Source organism: Orussus abietinus, unplaced genomic scaffold (assembly GCF_000612105.2).
Source record: "Orussus abietinus isolate OABI.00-Male unplaced genomic scaffold, Oabi_2.0 scaffold115, whole genome shotgun sequence".
Taxonomy (NCBI): Eukaryota; Metazoa; Arthropoda; class Insecta; order Hymenoptera; family Orussidae; genus Orussus; species Orussus abietinus.
Genome location: NW_019394739.1, coordinates 82644 through 101233, shown reverse-complemented (window position 1 = coordinate 101233; position 18590 = coordinate 82644). Strand labels below are relative to the sequence as shown.

At 46.7% G+C, this 18590-nt stretch overlaps 1 protein-coding gene across 1 annotated transcript in view; it reads left to right on the top strand.

The window, feature by feature from the left end:
- Positions 1–18590, top strand: part of LOC111673845 — a gene marked incomplete at its 3' end in the record, with an annotated part of 208512 nt that overhangs the window by 126016 nt on the left and 63906 nt on the right. Inside the window, exon 8 of the mRNA XM_023433147.1 lies at positions 18030–18164. Coding sequence (XP_023288915.1) covers positions 18030–18164 — 135 coding nt within the window. The remainder of the gene's footprint in view (positions 1–18029; positions 18165–18590) is intronic.

The following is an 18590-nucleotide window of genomic DNA, read 5'->3' as shown; positions in this document are numbered from 1 at the left end:
GGGCTCCTCGACGATCGATGCAGGTTAAGGCGGGGCGAAGGTGGCGTCCAAAAGGTGTCCCGTTTTCGAAACCTCTCCGACCTAGGTGTTCCTAATGGTCTCGAGAATTTTTCTACAGGAATTCCAAGGCCCTCAGGCAGGTCGCTCGCCCGTGGAATTTCAAATATTTTTGTTTACCTCTTCGCAAACAATTTCACTTTTTTTTTTTTTTACCACAAAGTGAAATGTCGAGACTTTCTTCAGGGACTTTAAAGGCACGTGGTGAAGCTTCAGCGGATGTAGTACGCTCAATTTGGAGGAGGCTCGAAAATGAGAGGTCTCACGTCGCCTTAAGGTGAAGTGAAACACATCGAGGAATTTGATCGACGTCGATGAAGAAGATTTTTCTAAAGCCTACGTTGCTGACGTTCGTTTTTATATTGACAGCTGTGTCTAATTATATTGGGTATTGTACCAAATGGCATACTCCACCTGTCGTTTTCGTACAATAATTACAAAAAGATCGATGTAAAACTCTAGAAATCCTCTGGATTCATGCTTTCTGCGGCCCTAATTGATTGCAGAGGGACCCCCTGTGCCATCTGTGATTTCTAGGTCAATTAAATTTTCACCCCGAGACCTCGTATTCCCACCGTTTTAGCATAGAAGCGCATACAACACTTTTTTTGCCTTTATCCCGTTCAAATGCGAGTTTATCGATTACCAGAGTGTTCGAAATTGTCGTAAAATTGTCCTGACCCTTTCGTTTTTCATATCGGAGCCTTCGATAATTGTATATTGATCGAAATATGAGAGCTCGACGCCATTTTGGTTCTGGTCTGGACTGAGTTAAAGAATTTTTTAGAAAAATCCAAATTTTCAATGTGTCAGGACAATTCTTAGATGATCAGGAGTGATGTGTCAAAGTTTCGGGCAGTTTGGTCTAATACCCTTGAAAAAAAGTGTTGTATGTGAATCGACTGATTTGAGAGGGGTTTCACTTCACCTTAAAGGTACGTTCTTACCGGGGAGCCCGAAACATGAATGTATCGAATTTTGCCACGTTACAGGTGTCCATCAAGTTCAGTGGAGTTCATGCTAGGCAGAGCGGGGACGGGTGGTTATCAGATCCAAGGGGTCAGGTTGTTCCGATATGCTCACCAGTCCCGAAGAAGGGTGGAAGAGTTTTTCCGCTTAACGGGTCCTTCCTTGCCCAGACCTCAAAGGGACGACAGGCTCAAAAGTGCACCCAGACGTTGTGCTCACCGCACGTGCTCGAGATTTTTCTGGACCTCCTAAAATGATCTGCAAGGATCTAAAATAATCTAAAGTAGTCATAATAACTCCGAGATTTTGAGTCATCATTCACAAGCTCCTCAACCATCGGTCTTCTAGGTGAATTTATTCAGGGTGCACATCGTTTCTCGCTGATATGAGTTATTGCATCTATGAACGTACACGCATATTTTTCTTAACAAGAGCCTCGCGGTAATTAGCGCCCGGAATACGCGGTTGTCCTCGCGATAAACGCAAATAAAAATTCACGGATTAAGTTAATAATTCTTATAAGGTCGATCCTCTCGGCCGAGATTTAAGGTGAAGTGAAACCCCGTTCAAATCAGTCGATAGGAATACAACACTTTTTTTTAAGGGTATTAGACCAAACTGTCCGAAACTTTGACACATCACTCCTGATCATCTAAGAATTGTCCCGACACACTCAAAATTTGGATTTTTCAACAAAGTTGTTTAACTCAGTCCAGACCAGAACCAAAATGGCGTCGAGGTCTTATATTTCGATCAATATACAATTATCGAAGGCTCTGATATGAGACTCGAAAGGGTCAGGACAATTTTACGACAATTTAGAACACTCTGGTAATCGATAAACTTGCATTTGAACGGGATAAAGGCAAAAAAAATGTTGTATGCGCTTCTATGCCACAACAATGGTAATACGAGGTCTTGGAGTGAAAATTTAACTGACCTGGAAATCACATATGGCGCAGGGGGTCCTTCTGCAGTCAATTAGGGCCCCAGAAAGCATGAATCCAGAGAATTTCTGGAGTTTTACTTCGATTTCTTTATAATTATCGTACGAAAACGACAGGTGGAGTATTCCATTTGGTACAATACCCAATATAATTCGACCCAGCTGTCAACATAAAAACGAACGTGGGCAATGTAGGCATTTAGAAAAATCTTCTTTATCGACGTCGATCAAGTTCCTCGACGAGTTTCACTTCACCTTAAGCCGAGGATCGAGTTTCGGGAAGCGGGCCGTTGTCCCGCCCTTAATCCTTCGACTTCCCTTCGTAACTTAACGGCGGGACGGTAATTGTAAATGCCCGAGACCAGTTGGAAAGTCTTTGCCGCGTAAACGGCGCAATCCACGATTCGATAAGCTTCTTTTCGCGTTAAAGCTCCACGGCATCGCCGAGCTTGATTGCGAGAGTTCGTTTGTTCGCTCGAGTTACGCAGCCCCGGATGAACGCGCCCTAGACAAGCGTCGTCTTATGCGTCCAATTACTAACTTTTGGTAATTAGATGAATATATACGCGAGGTGTATCCTGTTTGTACAGCTAACTACCGACTCGGGTAATTAGGACGGCGAATGCCGGCACGGTTGTCCCTGAGAAACGTAAATTGTTTGGGGTGAGGACGCGGATTTAGCGACGCCGCGACAGTGACGGACATTTCACGGTTAAGGACCGATTGAAACGCGTCAGTGACCTATCAGTGCTGATATGGAGGGGCATGAAGCCTAATTTAAATCTAAGGAAATTCCCATCACGTCTCATATGCCATGAACGTGGTACGGATATGTTTGAATCGGCCTTTAAGGGGTATTACTTTTTTATGAAAGAATTTAAAACAAGGAATTTCATGGGCGTTGGGAATTTCCTTGCTGCTCTAATAAAAGTGCGGTAATATTTTTTATGATTAACGACTTAGTTGCCATTTTCGTGTCTCCTTAATCGCGCCCTAACAGGCGTAAGGGGGGAAGAGATCGACTGAAACTCGAAATCTCCTCGAATTTCTTAATGGCTGATCTCTCTCGTTTTCAAGTTTACGGCGAAACGTAAGCTTCGCTCAAGTTTTAAGTAGAAGCCTCGCAAGTGGTCGTGCGACTTTTAAGATCTGCCAACAGACGTGCACTTCAAGAAACCTTACGCCGGATCGTCAATAATAATCGTCCCTAAGCTATTGATCGCTCTTCGGCGAAGCACTCGTGGTACTTAAAATATTTACTCAGGTAAACTAGGTACACGTGGCACGTGCAATAAATCCAAACATTGCGAGGGATCGCTGATCCCGCAGTTTCTGCAATGCGCAAAATGATGTTGCAAGCGATGACGTTAAAAATATCGACGATTGCCAAGGAAGATAAAAAACGTTCAGAAGTTGAACTTTCCAGGATTTTGCCAAGAATGTTGCGGCGTCGAGCGATGACGTTAAAGAGTATCGAAAATTTCGAAGAAAAATATATTCAGAGGGCGGAATTTTCCAAGGATGTTCTAACGTCCAAAANTTGTAGTAACGAAATATTTCTTCGGTTCAATCAATTTTTTTTTTTTTTTTTTTTTGGGTATGTGGAAGTTTAACCGTTCTGGGCTTATGCGTCGCATGAATCGAATTTATCCTGCCCTTGAACTTTCCAGGATTTTGCCAAGAATGTTGCGGCGTCCAGCGATGGCGTTAAAAAGTATCGACAACTTCGAAGGAAAATATATTCAGAGGACTGAATTTTCCAAGGATGTTCTAACGTCCAAAAAATGTCGACGATTGCCAAGAAAAAAAATAAATTTTAAAGGATCTGAATTTTCCAAGAATGTTGCGGCGTCCAGCGATGGCGTTAAAAGTATTGACGACTCGAAGGAAGGCATTCGGAGGAGGTCTGAATTCTTTTCGCGGATAAGGACTCGTGATACGTAACTTGGGCCTGGACTCGGAAATCGACTTCGGGGACCGCTGTTGAAACGGACTGACCGATAGGGAATTCGAACGGTGAATTTACGGTCTCGTGCTCGGCGAACGGGGTCGTCGAAGTCGCCGCGAATCTCGCTCGACCGTGACTCGGCAAATGGCGGTCATTAAACACGCGTTAATCGCGATAACCTTAAAGGCAAGGAGTCGGCATTGCGATACTCGGTCTCCTCCGGCTAGCCCCTCGCAAATTGCACCTCACGACGACGAGCCGGTCTTCGGGGCCTGCAATTAACTGGCCGGTAACCTAACCTAAGAGGGCTGCCGAAACTTCCCCTAATTGCGACCCTCGCGACTTTCGACGACTTTTCCTGAAGGAACCCTTCGAGGAAAGGGTCATTTCCGGAACTCCATTCAACTTGGACCCCAAAACGCGCCACGTGCTCCAATTTCCGCGACTACACTTCGACAACCCACTTTCCGCCGTCTTGTGAGCCTCCATCGAACGATTCACTTCGATAGGTATCGACGTTAAGGTGAAGTGAAACACCCTTCAAATCAGTCGATAGGAATACAACACTTTTTTTTAAGGGTATTAGACCAAACTGTCCGAAACTTTGACGCATCACTCCTGATCATCTAAGAATTGTCCTGACACATTGAAAATTTGGATTTTTCAAAACAAAATTTAGAACACTCTGGTAATCGATAAACTTGCATTTGAACGGGATAAAGGCAAAAAAAGTGTTGTATGCGCTTCTATGCCAAAACAATGGTAATACGAGGTCTTGGAGTGAAAATTTAACTGACCTGGAAATCACATATGGCGCAGGGGGTCCTTCTGCAGTCAATTAGGGCCCCAGNTAATTATTGTACGAAAACGACAGGTGGAGTATGCCATTTGGTACAATACCTAATATAATTCGACCCAGCTGTCGATATAAAAACGAACGTCAGGAACGTAGGCATTTAGAAAAATCTTCTTTATCGACGTTGATCAAGTTCCTCGACGTGTTTCACTTCAACTTAAGGTGATGTGAAAGTGGCGTCGAAGAGGTTTCGTTTATGAAACTTTTCTCCGAACTGGGTGTACCGAATCGCTTCAGACATTACAACTTGAATATGGAGGTCATAAGGAAGGTCCTGCCGCTCATGAAATTAGTTTTTTTTTTTATTTCTTTATAGATATTTTCGACATTTTTTTTTTTTAATGAAATTTAAGTGTCAGGACCTTCCTCGTAGCCTCCATGTTCACGTTGTAAAGCTTGAAACGATTCGGTACACCCGGTTCGTATAAAAGTTTCATGAACGATTGAGCTTTCGGATGTCACTTTCACATCCCCTTAAGAAAAAAATTAAACTTGTCTTTGGATCCCACCAATACTCTCCAGAGAAGTCTGATCATGCGGTGACATTTACGAAAGTATCTCCCTCCCACGTGTCATTTTTTCTTAATCTTCGCCCATGAAAGTAACCGATTAATTTAGACTGAATTAAATCGTCACGCCGATTCGACGTCCCGAATTTCCTGGAGTCGGCGTCTGCGTCGAGTGTCGCGGTCTTTTGGAGAACCTTGCGTGCTATATCGGTAGAAAGTCCGAGGTTCCTCGTTTTCTCCTCTTTTTACCATTCTTTTCTCCGTTTCTTCCCTCCCCGAGACATCGACGTTTACTGCGGGGTCCCCTCGGTAACCCGACGCCTACGCGGGGTGGTCCTCAGAGCTTTACGACCTCTTTCTTGCCGCCATTTTAACCGGGGGGAATAAAAAAAAAGAAAGAAAACCTGCATCCGTGAGGAATTGCAATGTCAAAGGGCGCGAATCCGATCGGAATCGATCTCGACGACCGGCGGCGTCTAATTATGAAATAAACATTTCCAACGGGCAAAAGAAAAAGATGAGAATGAAAATACGAGTGAAAATTCTTCATTTTGTGCGAAAGGTCTAGAATTAATAATATACATAATATTTATTCCAGTCAAATAATTACTCTTTGTAGTAACGAAATATTTCTTCGGTTCAATCAATTTTTTTTTTTTTTTTTCTTTGGGTATGTGGAAGTTTAACCGTTCTGGGCTTATGCGTCGCATGAATCGAATTTATCCTGCCCTCGCTGGAAATTTCATGGGAAAAATTAGAATAAAAAATTGAAAAACGATACTTGAACGCGGGGAGGTGAAAAAAGTCTCGAAGTTGTAGGTGGGATTCGGAGTCGCACTCCTTCGGCGCGTCCAATTCGAGAATCGGCGGAGCGTGTCGGAATTGGAACACGACCTCGGAGCGAATCGAATTGGCCTTCGATACATCGAATGGAGGACGACTACCTCCAGGGTCGATCGCTCCCTGGTAAATTCCTGCGAGTTAGTTTGCACTCGAGGAGGCGTCGTGCTAATTGCATTCGGCGGCGTAGAACTCGGGACTGATAACCAATCGGCTCGAGCGCGCATAATTTGCGGTTCTTACGATACAATGTTGAGTCCCGTCGCCCGTTTCATTCCCCTTCCGAGAGCCGCGCTTCTCGAGACCTGGTAATGCAAATGAACGCGTCGCCGAGCCACTTTATCCGACTTAATGAAACGCCCGTCGTAGGTGACGGTGCCTCGTAAAGCAGACACGCACCATTGACGGTGCCAAACTGGCCTTGACATCCGTGCGAGTCGAATGCGTATTTTTTTAATGTATTCTTTATGCATCTTCAAGGGCCTGGCGGGGGAAATATCGCAGGGACTAAAACGCTTCTCAGACTGCCGAGCTGCCTTACCGCGCCCACCCCTTCACCGAAGTCGAAGGAGTTGACGAGTTCATATCTACAGAGTGTGACAAAATTCCTGGCCATGGTTTACACCCCACTTACCTCGTTCAAAGTGGAGTAGAAAAGTCCAATAAATGTTTCCCCTACGGCGGGTAGTTTCCCCGGAAATAATTAATCAAGAAATCGTTAGGCGCGTCGACTAGCGGAGGGCGAGTCGGGCTTATTTTTTGTTCAAACATTATTACAGGCGAAGGGTGCACCGTGGTTAAAAAAATACAGAGGAGTTTCCGACTCAGTTTTCAACGAAGAACGCGATGGGTAAACCGTGGCTGGGAATTTTGTCACACCCTGTACATATACACACGTATGTATGTACAAAACCTGTGATGGAGAGGAAAGCGGCGAGCACCTCCGCGAGTTGATTGGCTTCGCGCCGGCCGTTTCACCCTAAGAACATGATTTAATTATTTTAAGCTTCTGCCGGCGACGTAGCGAAAGCACCGCCTCGAGGTATCGACTATCGACTATCGGGTGACCTCTCCGGTAGGATCGCTACATCGTCCGTGCAACTTTGCCTCTTAATTCTTGCGAGTCGCCGGCTACTTCCGTCCATTGCACGAGGCTCCCCTTGTCACCGAAGTTCTCGCACCTGTAATGGACATCCGCGACACATCGAGCAGGAAATTCGAGTTATGGCCTCCCGTAAACGAAGGAGGACTTACGTTTAAACGACAACCCCTTGGCATAATCGATTTTTACCCCGAGGATCCCTCGGGTCACTGAAATCCTTCGCGTTTCTCGAGCAAATTGGATTTTCTCCGAGAATGGGCCCTCCTCGAGAGACAGAGAGGGGCCGATTTCGAGCCGATCAAGCGGAATGGGTGCGAGAGAGACGGCCATTGCCATCGCACGCATGTACGTGCGCCTTAATGTGCCTGGCCGTCGTTTCAGCCGATCGTTAGGCACGGCTCGCAATAATTCCTTTGCTCGCCTAACGTCCTGCACACGATCGCTCTGCCGGGCACGAGAGCGAGCCTAAAGGCTCGTTCATACGGAGATCGCATTGGGAATTCAATTACCGGAGGCCGAATCTCCGATAAGCAAGTCCGCTAAGAAGGATCCGCGATTATCCGGTTCGTTATTGGCATCCTCGGTGCGAGCAATCACTTCCCCCGGGAGAAACGCTTAAAAAAAAAAAAAAAGAAAAAAGAAAAGAATCCCGAAGCCGTTCCAATTACAGTACACGGGACTTAGCGCGCTGCATTTGCGAGGATCAGCGGTAATTTCGACCAGACGGAGTGCCAGCTTTTCTCGAGGGTACGGATGAATCCGCCTTAACGCTCGGCCGACTTTAAGGGCGTTGCTTAGCGTTTGAGCGACGCCACCGTAATTGCAGGTACCTAGAGCAGTCATTGAGATCGCCATTAGTACTCGATGCGAGTATCGTGAGAAAGGACTATGGCGAGTCCTTGATTATTCAAGATTGTTTTTGTTATTCAACAAAGAAATTTCTATTAAAAGTCTCTTCGTTCTCTCTGGACGATATGGCGAGATTTCATTTACCAGGAAAAAAAAAAGTCATTTATCCTGGGCAAGTACCAAAACATCATTTCTTTTTTTTCTCTCGAAAAATGAAATTTTCTGAGTTTCATGACCTTCATTAGGATCCCCGTAATCACGCGTTGAAGTTTCGTTCGGTGCATTTAGCTTTGTGAATATTTTGACGTTTTAATGTGTATATAGAATAATGTGCCTTTCGTATCGCCTTAAAATTTCCACGGGTTCCTTTGGATCCTACATGATTAATCAATATGTGGTGAGTTCTTGTGTTGCAAAACTATCGTGGGATTTTTTTAACGTTCGAATTTATGGAAGGACTTAATAGTCGCGGCACGAACGCGTCGGGTCGGCGTTAAGGCCGTCTGAGAGCGACGCGACGTCGAGGGCGTCCGTAAAACGTGGACAGCGCGTCGGTGCACTAATAATACCGCTTTTAGAGCCAGTAAATAACCCCGGCGTCGGGGTACTTTCGCTGCGTAAGTTCGGCGTAATTTATTCGAAGGTGTCTGCCCACCTGGGGACGTCGTTCGGCGTCGCGACGGCATATCGCGCCGCGATTGGCCCGCTCGCGCAGGTGGGCTCGCGAGGAGGGCGGAAACTACGCGAACTTTCCGCCCGCTCCTCGGAAGCGGCTCCTGCTTTGCATAATTCCACCTTCCTTCGGTACCTCCGCCATCTTCGTTTCCGACGTTTCCACCCTTCCCTGTCTCTCGGACTCATCCACTGTTGTGTGCCCCCCTTCGGTGCCATATCGCTCCGCTGCGCATTCGGCGCCGGCATTTCGGGATATTGCGCCACTTAACCCTTTAGGTCGGCGACCAGACGGTGCATTTCGAGGAAACGGTCTTTCTTCCTCCTAGTGATGAGCAAATAAAAGATGGCCTCGGTCTTGGTCTTGTATCTTTTTGGACAACCAGTACCAAAACTCACGATTTCTCTTTGAATTTAACGCCATCTTTAGGTGTTACCGCGATCAAGAACGATCGATCCCGAGCGGCAATTAATTCGGAAATTAGTGAAAATCATTTCCTTCTTTGAGAACCGATTGCTTTTGATTTCATATCGTAATTAACCCTTTGCGGACGAGACTTTTCCATTATAAAGACTTTTAGGCGACTATTTGCCGACATTCGTCCGCAAAAGGTTAACAATATGATCTGGTAACAAGTCTCGCTCGACCTTGATATTGTGAGTGTTTCGGTGATTTCTAACGATTTCCGGCTATTTCTGCTGGCGATTTCTAACGATTTCCGGCTATTTCTGCTGGCGATTTCTATGTGATTTCGAGCATTAAAATCCACGATTTCGTTCTTTCATTTCATATGATAAATAACAATGATAGTCGATAACAAGTGGCGTTCGGCCTTAAAATTGTGTGTTTTTGTCATTTCTAACAATTTCCATCGATTTCTGCTTGCGATTTTTAGCTGATTTCCACATAATTTCGAGCATTGAAATCCATGATTTCTTGAGTGAATACTGCTTCGGTCGGTGCAGTTTGCCGAATCTTGAATAGGGATAGAGATTCAGGATAATCGATAAACCCGATAGCACCGCTTGATAAGAGCGAAACAAGGTACAGAGAATTTACTACCGTAATTAAGAATAAAATACAAATTTGGTCCAATCGTTCATTCGACGCGCTCGGATAAATATTCTTCTGGAGTGGTTTGGAGAAATACGAAGCTTGAAGAGCGTTCATTCTTGAAGAGGATACCGAAGTAGGTTTGGGAAGGTAGAAAACGGCGAGTGGAATCGCTCGGTCGACCAGTTGCGTTCCCCTCCGGTCAGAAGTCTCTTCGAAAGTTGGCCGGCGTCGACCTTGGAGTCTTCGGTGATTCTTCTGGGTTAGTTCGTCGGGGCGCGGGGGAGGCGGGACCAGCGGGGCACGGCTGGAGTCAGACCGGCAATTAATATCGCGTCTGAAGAGCGAACATATCCAATTATGGAGCCAAAGCCAAAACATCGTTAGCCCGCGACCGGTAATAAGGCTCGGCCTTCGGTTCTATCGGAGGCCCTGAAGAGACGCTCCTCGGTCCCGTCTAATTAAAATTCACATTAAAACCCGCGCATCGACGTTTCCGACTGCAGCTCGCAATAACTCTCGGGATCGATCCGTAAAAATGGTATCCTGACCCTTTGATGGAGAAGAAATTTGGTCCTGTTCTTGTAAAAAGTACAAAACGTGGTCTGAAGGTGGTAGAAGACCAGGACCGATTTTGCTGGTCGCTGTTTGGTAAGATCGATTGCTTCTTCGAAGTCTTCGGAAAGGTCTTCAGCAGGATTGGCGATAAAAGGATCGATCCGTAGAAATCGTATCCTGACTCTTTGATGGAGAAGAAATTTGGTCCTGTTCTTGTAAAAAGTACAAAACGTGGTCTGAAGGCGGCAGAAGACCAGGGCCGATTTTGCTGGTCGCTGTTTGGCAAGATCGATCGCTTCTTCGAAGTCTTCGAGAAGGTCTTCAGCAGGGTTGGCGATAAAAGGATCGATCCGTAGAAATCGTATCCTGACCCTTTGATGAAAAAGAAATTTGGTCCTGTTGTAAAAAGTACAAAACGTGGTCTGGAGGTGGTAGAAGACCAGGACCGATTTTGCTGGTCGCCATTTGGCAAGATCGATCGCCTCTTCGATGTCTTCGGGAAGGTCTTCAGCAGGGTCGGCGATAAAAGGAGAAAGGGAACCGGGTCGGTAGGCCGAGGTGGAAAACACTGGGCGAGCGAAAACCGCGGTATATCAATCCCGGATAATATATTGCTCTCTGGATGACGGTTTATTGCTGCAGCAATAACTCTCCGGCGTACTGCGGCCGGGTGATGCAGTTGCGTAAGCGCGGAGACGAAGAGCCACCCTGAAGTTAGCGTCAGACCGCAGCGGCACCGTCGCGGTCGACGCCGGAAGAGGCGTCGCGACGCTGCTCGATGCACGGGCCCGCCGCCCCCCAACTTGCCCAAATTGAAACTAATAGCGACCAGACGTGTAGAACGGGGATCGGTTGGCGAACTTCGGATATATCGCCGTTAGTCCCCCCGATATCGCGGTGATTAAGCGAGGGTAAAGGGTGCGCGTAACGACTCGCCCTGAAGAGAAGAGAAGCTCCCGAAACGAGGAACCGATAACGCCGATAACCCCCCGCGTCCCGCTTAAATTTCGAGATTTCGTAAACGTTTCCATGGTTAAAAAGGAAAATGGCGGCGGCAATTTCCTGGGTTTTTTTTGTAGGAAGTAGAGAAAGGATGGACTCGTCGCGATGACGCGTGGCGATAATGCCGGGGGGTGGGACGCCCGATGATAAGGGAAGGGTTACGTATTTGATTTTTATCAGGCCATCGATCTTGTTCAGAGTCAAATAGCCGCTCTTGGACTCCAGTCCGGCCAGCGGGCACAAGTTTAAACCGTAATTACGTATCATTTCTTAACCTCGACCGGTTGCCTCCCGGTTGCCTCCCGGTTGCTTATGGTGATCCTTGAGGAATCGCGCACTGCAAGATACGTGATCCGATTGGCGATCGATCTCTCGTATGCCGGCGCGAGGCGTCGCTGTCGACGCGGGCCTTGACTCGCTGTCAATCTCGGTTTCCACGTGTATAACCGATCTTGACGGCTGCATTGCCGGATAATTTCGATCGGTCGATAGTGCAACGCGGAATTCGTCTCAAGGTAAGCGTGGACGCGCGCCCACGCGTTAATCGTGAAGTAACAGCGAGGACGTTGGAGCGTTGAATAAAAAATCGTATCTAACCATTCCTGCAGTTTCAAATGATATCGCGTACTCCGTAAAATAATTTGTCAATTGAAAATAAACATTGGAAATAAATACAAAGATTTCGTACGGTTTATTCGTGGAGATGTTAAGCTTTTCGAAAATTGGCAAGCTCTCGAGAAGTCTCTCGCGCTTTTATGACAGTTCGGGTTCTCTTCCTTGCGAATCCTGGAAGTTTCCAATCGCGGAAGGAGGAATATCCGGTGCCTTGTGCTCTCGATCGACGTCGATTCCGGAGCGGCGCTTTTTGATATCGCGGGAAAAAATTCAGCCGGTTGGCATGGTGTATTTTGTATGCAAAACTGTGTCGTCTATTTCGAAAATTGGCAAGCGCTCGCCGCTCCTGCACGGGATAAAATCTTGGCAATTTTCGCATCGCCTCGGCTGATGGAGACATATTTTCCACAAACGACGGACAGGCGAGCGTACCTCATGTAACTATACTCGTATAAACATCAACGTCGTCGTTTGATGTCCTATAATATCCGCGCAGCCCTGGCAGGAGCTCCGGTTAAAATTGACGATTAAATGGTAAACCTTCTCCGGTTGGAGAGAAAATATTTTTCTCGGCCGATCGGAATCTGGTCCTCGATATTTAATTTCTGACAGAGGTAATAAAGATCCCTCTCGCTGGTGACCGGAGGCGATCAGGAAATCCCGGATTTTTGCCAGGGGATATCGTGGAGACCCTCAGGGGTTATCGGCACAATCGAGAGCACCGATGGGCGTAATCCCAGGCGATTTGTTAGGACCACTCTCTCTCCGTCTGCGGGGCTAATATCCCTTTTGTCTCTCTTTGTATCGGGGAGACAAAGGGTGTCCAGGGGAAGGAATCCTGTCCGAAATTACCTCTTCACTGGAACTAAAAAAAACCACCCCTCCCTTTCGCGCTGCTTTGTCTGGGCGGACCCCCCGCCATCTTCGACGACCACGAAGAACACCTCTTATACCGAATTCCCTCTATCTCCAAAGTAATTCCTTAGAAATTATACCTTGGAAAATCGTTTCGTCTCATTTTATAACCGACTTTCCCTCCAGAGATCAGAATTAAGGTACGGAATTCGCGACTTTGCAATTCTGTTAGTTTTTTTTGTCTCGATCGAGATGTCCCCGCGAATTCGGCTGTTTAAGGTGAAGTGAAACACGTCGAGGAACTTGATCGACGTCGATAAAGAAGATTTTTCTAAATGCCTACGTTGTCGACGTTCGTTATTATATTAACAAAAGTTACAAAATTTGTTTGAAAAATCCAAATTTTGAATGTGTCAGGACAATTCTTAGATGATCAGGAGTGATGTGTCAAAGTTTTGGACAGTTTGGTCTAATACCCTTAAAAAAAAATGTGTTGTATTCGAATCTACTGATTTGAAGGGTGTTTCACTTCACCTTAATAGCGAGCTTTTAGTCAGGTTATTTCCGGGAACAATGGCCCGTTTTCTCGTCTTTATGTCCCGCTCTTGGAAGACAAATCGCGGACTTTTTCCGCCGGAGAGCCAACGGCCGACTTTATAATTGCGCCAAAAAGAGATGCGGCCATTTTTCGGGGACGTTTGGACAGAATTTGTAGAGTCCCTCTTCGAAGGTGAACAGCGTCGATGTTAACTAAAGCTTCGATGGGAACTCAACAGTATCTTAGGGTGCATTTCGAGTATCCTCACATCTAGTGTTCGGTCTTCTCTGAAGATCCTCTTCGAGTTCCTCCAAGTTCCCCCAAGTTCCTCTTAACAGGACCCCATGTACCATTTTCGCTCGTATGGGAGATGTTATCGCAAGCCGCGGCCAGCACGCACTCGACTTGATAAGCTGCGAAAGCTAAAGAATTCCATTCTGGAAATGGGCGAGCGCAACCGCCATTATTCTCCGCCTCGTCTAAATAATCCAGGCCCAATTTCAAAATAGCCGCGGTGTACCGTCACTAAATAACGACCGCTGACTCTCTAACGACACGCGGATTCGCGACACGCCTCGCCCCACGACCCGAATTTCCCCTTCGACTGAATCGTCCAGTAAAACCCAGATTTCACAAAGTTAATTTAACACCTAAAAAAAAAAAAAATCACCTTCCACAAATTTCTTTTGAGTTAAACACCACTATATCCAGGAAGCGACGAATTTTAAGATTTTCAATATCTGAAGCCAACTTTGAGACATTTCTCAGAGAAAATTATTTCCATCCGATATAAAATTGTCATCGTTTAAGATAATCCAGAGGATTTCTGGAGTGTCACTTCGATTTCTTGATATTTATTGTACGGAAACGACAGGTGGAGTATGCCATTTGGTACAATACCTAATATAATTCGACACAACTGTCCATATAAAAACGAACGTGGGCAACGTAGGCATTTAGGAAAATCTTTTTTATCGACGTCTATCAAGTTCCTCGACGTGTTTTACTTCACCTTAACGCCAATGATTTCCACGGTTAATTAATTTCCCAAGAGGTACCGAATTTTTCCGTTCGGTCCAGGAGAGGAACTCTTAAGCGAGGTCGCCTCGCAAGAAATCAGAGGGCAAGATTGGGATGGAAAATCGGCGTTCTCGTAAAAACCCTCCATTTTGGGGGCTCTCAGATAATATCGAGCCATTCGTGATCGAGTCGTGGGGGATGCAAAACGAAATGAAATTGGGCATTTATCACCGCAGGAAGGAAGTCGCGAGTGACCGCGACTCGTAATCCAGTCGAGGGGAATTGGGTCGGACGATCGGCCTCATAAAAATGCGGCACTCTGGATGTCCTTTGGATAATCTCGACGCGATCCAGCTAGACCCCTCCGGGATGGATCGATGTCGTAAAGGATCCGCGGATTACTTTGTTACGGCGGCGCCCGGCGTCTACAGGGGGAGTTATGGCAAGTTCCTCGTCGGAACTTGGGTAATTTCGCGTCTACCCCCGGCGTAGCCCGCGGAAAACAACCGGACGAACAACGCCGGCTAATGATCGATTCTCAACTGTCGAACTACCGGTCGCGCGGGGGTTGTTTTCGTGGTTTGGGGGAAAACAGGGCCGAGGGAGTCCCTACGAGCCATTTTGCGCCCCGCGGCGAGCTCTGACGTTAGTTATTTTCGAGATGGCAGGGATTCTCACACCGGGAGGACCCCTGGAATTATCGCCACTCTTGGGACGAGGGGTGATCACCACCCCCTGCGGCATTCCCCCTTAATCCGGCGATTAACGATTAATTTGTTGCATTTGGGGTTGGTCGCACATTTTCGGGATGGAGAGGCAGCACCAACTCGGGGGTCAACCCAGGATAAATGCTTCTAATCAGAGGTGTAGAACTTTCCTTGGATTTAGGGTCTCATTACGCTGGGGGTAAGATACTTCGATAAACTCATAAAAATATAATGCGAAAGGAGCTAGCGGTTGTGGTTTAAATTAAAACCACCTTAAACTCGTGTTTTCCGTTCTCACCGCTGAGATACTCAAACGAAAGCAAGTCGATAGACCATCCCGAGGTACCGTTGATACAACGACATCGAGACGGTCGACGTGACCAAGATTAACGAGGACAGTTTCCAATCTCTGTAAGTTATCGCGGGGGATTAACCTCGGGGAAGCGTTGCCGTAGTTCTTTGCCTCCCCTGTCTGCCGAATCACTTAGTGCCGACCTCGTCGGTGGACTTAGTGCCGAATTCATAGTTCTCCCTCAGGTTTTGAAGGGAGGATTATCCAGAGAGATTGATCGCTGGAACCAAATTACGGGGAGCCACCACCTCCTTTGAGAGTCCCTTAAATCTAGATGTCCGGGTGCGGGAGCTTCGGTCAACGAAGTTTGACATAGAGAAAACGGGGCTTCCGGGTGGAGAAATTCCAGGGTGATTACGATTAAGAAGGGGTTAAGGTGAAGTGAAACACCCTTCAAATCAGTCGATTCGAATACAACACTTTTTTTAAGGGTATTAGACCAAGCTGTCCGACACTTTGACATATCACTCCTGATCATCTAAGAATTGTCCTGACACATTCAAAATTTGGATTTTTCTCAAAAATTCTTTACCTCAGTCCAGACCAGAACGAAAATGGCGTCGAGCTCTCATATTTCGATCAATATACAATTATCGAAGGCTCTGATATGAGAATCAAAAGGGTCAGGACAATTTTACGACAATTTAGAACACTGGTAATCGATAAACTCGCATTTGAACGGGATAAAGGCAAAAAAAGTGTTGTATGCGCTTCTATGCCAAAACGATGGGAATACGAGGTCTCGGAGTGAAAATTTAATTGACCTGGAAATCACAGATGGCGCAGGGGGTCCCTCTGCAGTCAATTAGGGCCCCGGAAAGCATGAATCCAGAGGACTTCTGGAGTTTCACTTCGTTTTCTTTATAATTATTGTACGAAAACGACAGGTGGAGTATGCCATTTGGTACAATACCCAATATAATTCGATCCAGCTGTCGATATAAAAACGAACGTGGGCAACGTAGGCATTTAGAAAAATCTTCTTTATCGACGTCGATCAAGTTGCTCGATGTGTTTCACTTCACCTTAAGAGGGTCCTCCATTCAGGAGCGACTCCCTCGCGCCTGGTGATAATTTTTCGCCAAGGGAACGGTCCTGAAAATTCGCAACCTCGGTAACGAGACGGCTGGTTCTCGTAAAGGATTCCAGATCGCGAAATGCTTAGCTCTCTCGACAAGTACTGCAACCACTGGTGACGTATCGACGCGCGTGCGCGCCAATTAGGGTGACAATGGGTGCGTTTTTGGTAAACGCGTCCATTGTGCGCGGCAGCTGACAGTGGCACGCACCGCGTTGGACGAACGCACAATGAGCGACATGTCGCGAATAATGGTCGGACCCATAAGGTCCCCACAGCTGCCCCCTGCAAGGGTTCACGGTTCTCATCGACCTCCACCCGGGCCCTTGTGAATCGTCGCGTGCTGTGACGTCATGCACGCGCTTTAAAATGGCACGATTTGGTTCTGAATAATCTTTAGCACCTCGGTACTGGATATCTTATAGTACGTCCTCGGCGCTGAATTTTTTTCAGCATCTTGGTGCTTGATGTCTTTTAGCACATTCTTAGTGCGGGGTTATTTTAACCTCTTCACTTACAATATCGTGTGAGACGTGGTATATCAATCGGGCCAAACGTGAATAAAACGTATGAGAGACGTGTGAGACTTTGAACGTTCAGACGAACCGTGAAATGGCCCGATGTATGACCGACATTTTTGTTGTTTATGGCACGCGGTAATGGAATTTAAATCGTAAGGCAAGGGGTTAAATACCTCATTAGTGCTGGATACATTCTATTACGATTTCGGTGCCCGATATTCTTTAGCACCTTTTCAGTGGCGGATATTTTTCAGCACCTTCGGAAGGGAGTTTTCAGAGGTCCGAGTACCAGGGAGGAACGATGTCCATTTGTAGTCTCCCAAGAGACCCAGAAGAGCGCCACGTGCGTGGGCGCTTCCTCGGTCGGAAAATGCCGTCGAGATCTCTCCTCCACCCGGGTCCTTGACGATTTTTCCACGACAACTCCTCCGTGAAATTGACCTTCGAATCCCAGGAAGATTCTTCTCGGGGTTTCTCCTTCTCCCGGCTAATACGAACCCCCGGCATCCGTGTGGAACGCCTTCCCCGTCGATGCGTAAGTTGTTACCCTGAAGTGGTGGGTGTGGTGCCCCCCGAACGCCGGAGATTTCCTGGAAACGTGACGTCTTAAGCGGGTATAGAAGTGGCCGACATATCCTTGCGAAAAATGGAGGAAGTGCCTGCCTAGAATTTGGAACGATTGCAACGTTACAATTAGGTAGCCGAGCCCACCCAAAAATTGATAAACTCAAAACGAGATCCGTTCGAGCTTTTCATAACGGAGTTCGACCACTAAGTTGTCACCCTGAAGTTCCAGATATGGTACCACCGTACGAATTGGAATTTTTTTATTTTTCCCCGGAAATGCAACGTTTCGAGCGAGTTTCGAAATGCCCGATATCCTCGGGTCGATTACGACCTGTGTCCTCAAAATTTGTAAAATCGAAAAGAGACCTGGTCTGGCCTCTAATAACACGGTTCTCTTTTCACGGCGTGTTACAGAACACCTCGGGCTCGAAGTTTTTGCGAGCACGATTTTCGTCAAAGTCACCTCTCAACAGGCAAAGAACACTGTCACCGGTACCTTCTACCTCGTCTTCGGTCTCGTCGCCGTCGAGGCATCGGCTTCCTAATCCGGTAAGCCGACATTCTGTCCATCACGTTTCCTAATTTCAGACACCACACGATTCACTCGACAAACACTGAACACTGAAAATCGGAAGAACACACACGAGGGACGCTTTATGAAATTCCTATGCTTGCACCTAGGTATGTACTTAACAATTTTTTTTATACATATGTTTTTCATACATGTTTCAACGTCTACTTAAAATGACCGAGTTCGTGCGCGAGTCGTCGCGATGTCGGCTACATTCTAGGGTTTCGCTGAGATGCATCTTATACAGGGTTCCCAAATTTCCTGGGGGTCTTTCCAATCTTCCAGCATGAAGGTTCCGTCAGAAAACAGCAGTCCCTGCATACCGGATCCGAGTTGCTTTTCCGTTTCCTCGGAGCGCACGTCGGTAGCTCCGAAACGTCCGGTCCAGATATTAAAAATCTCTT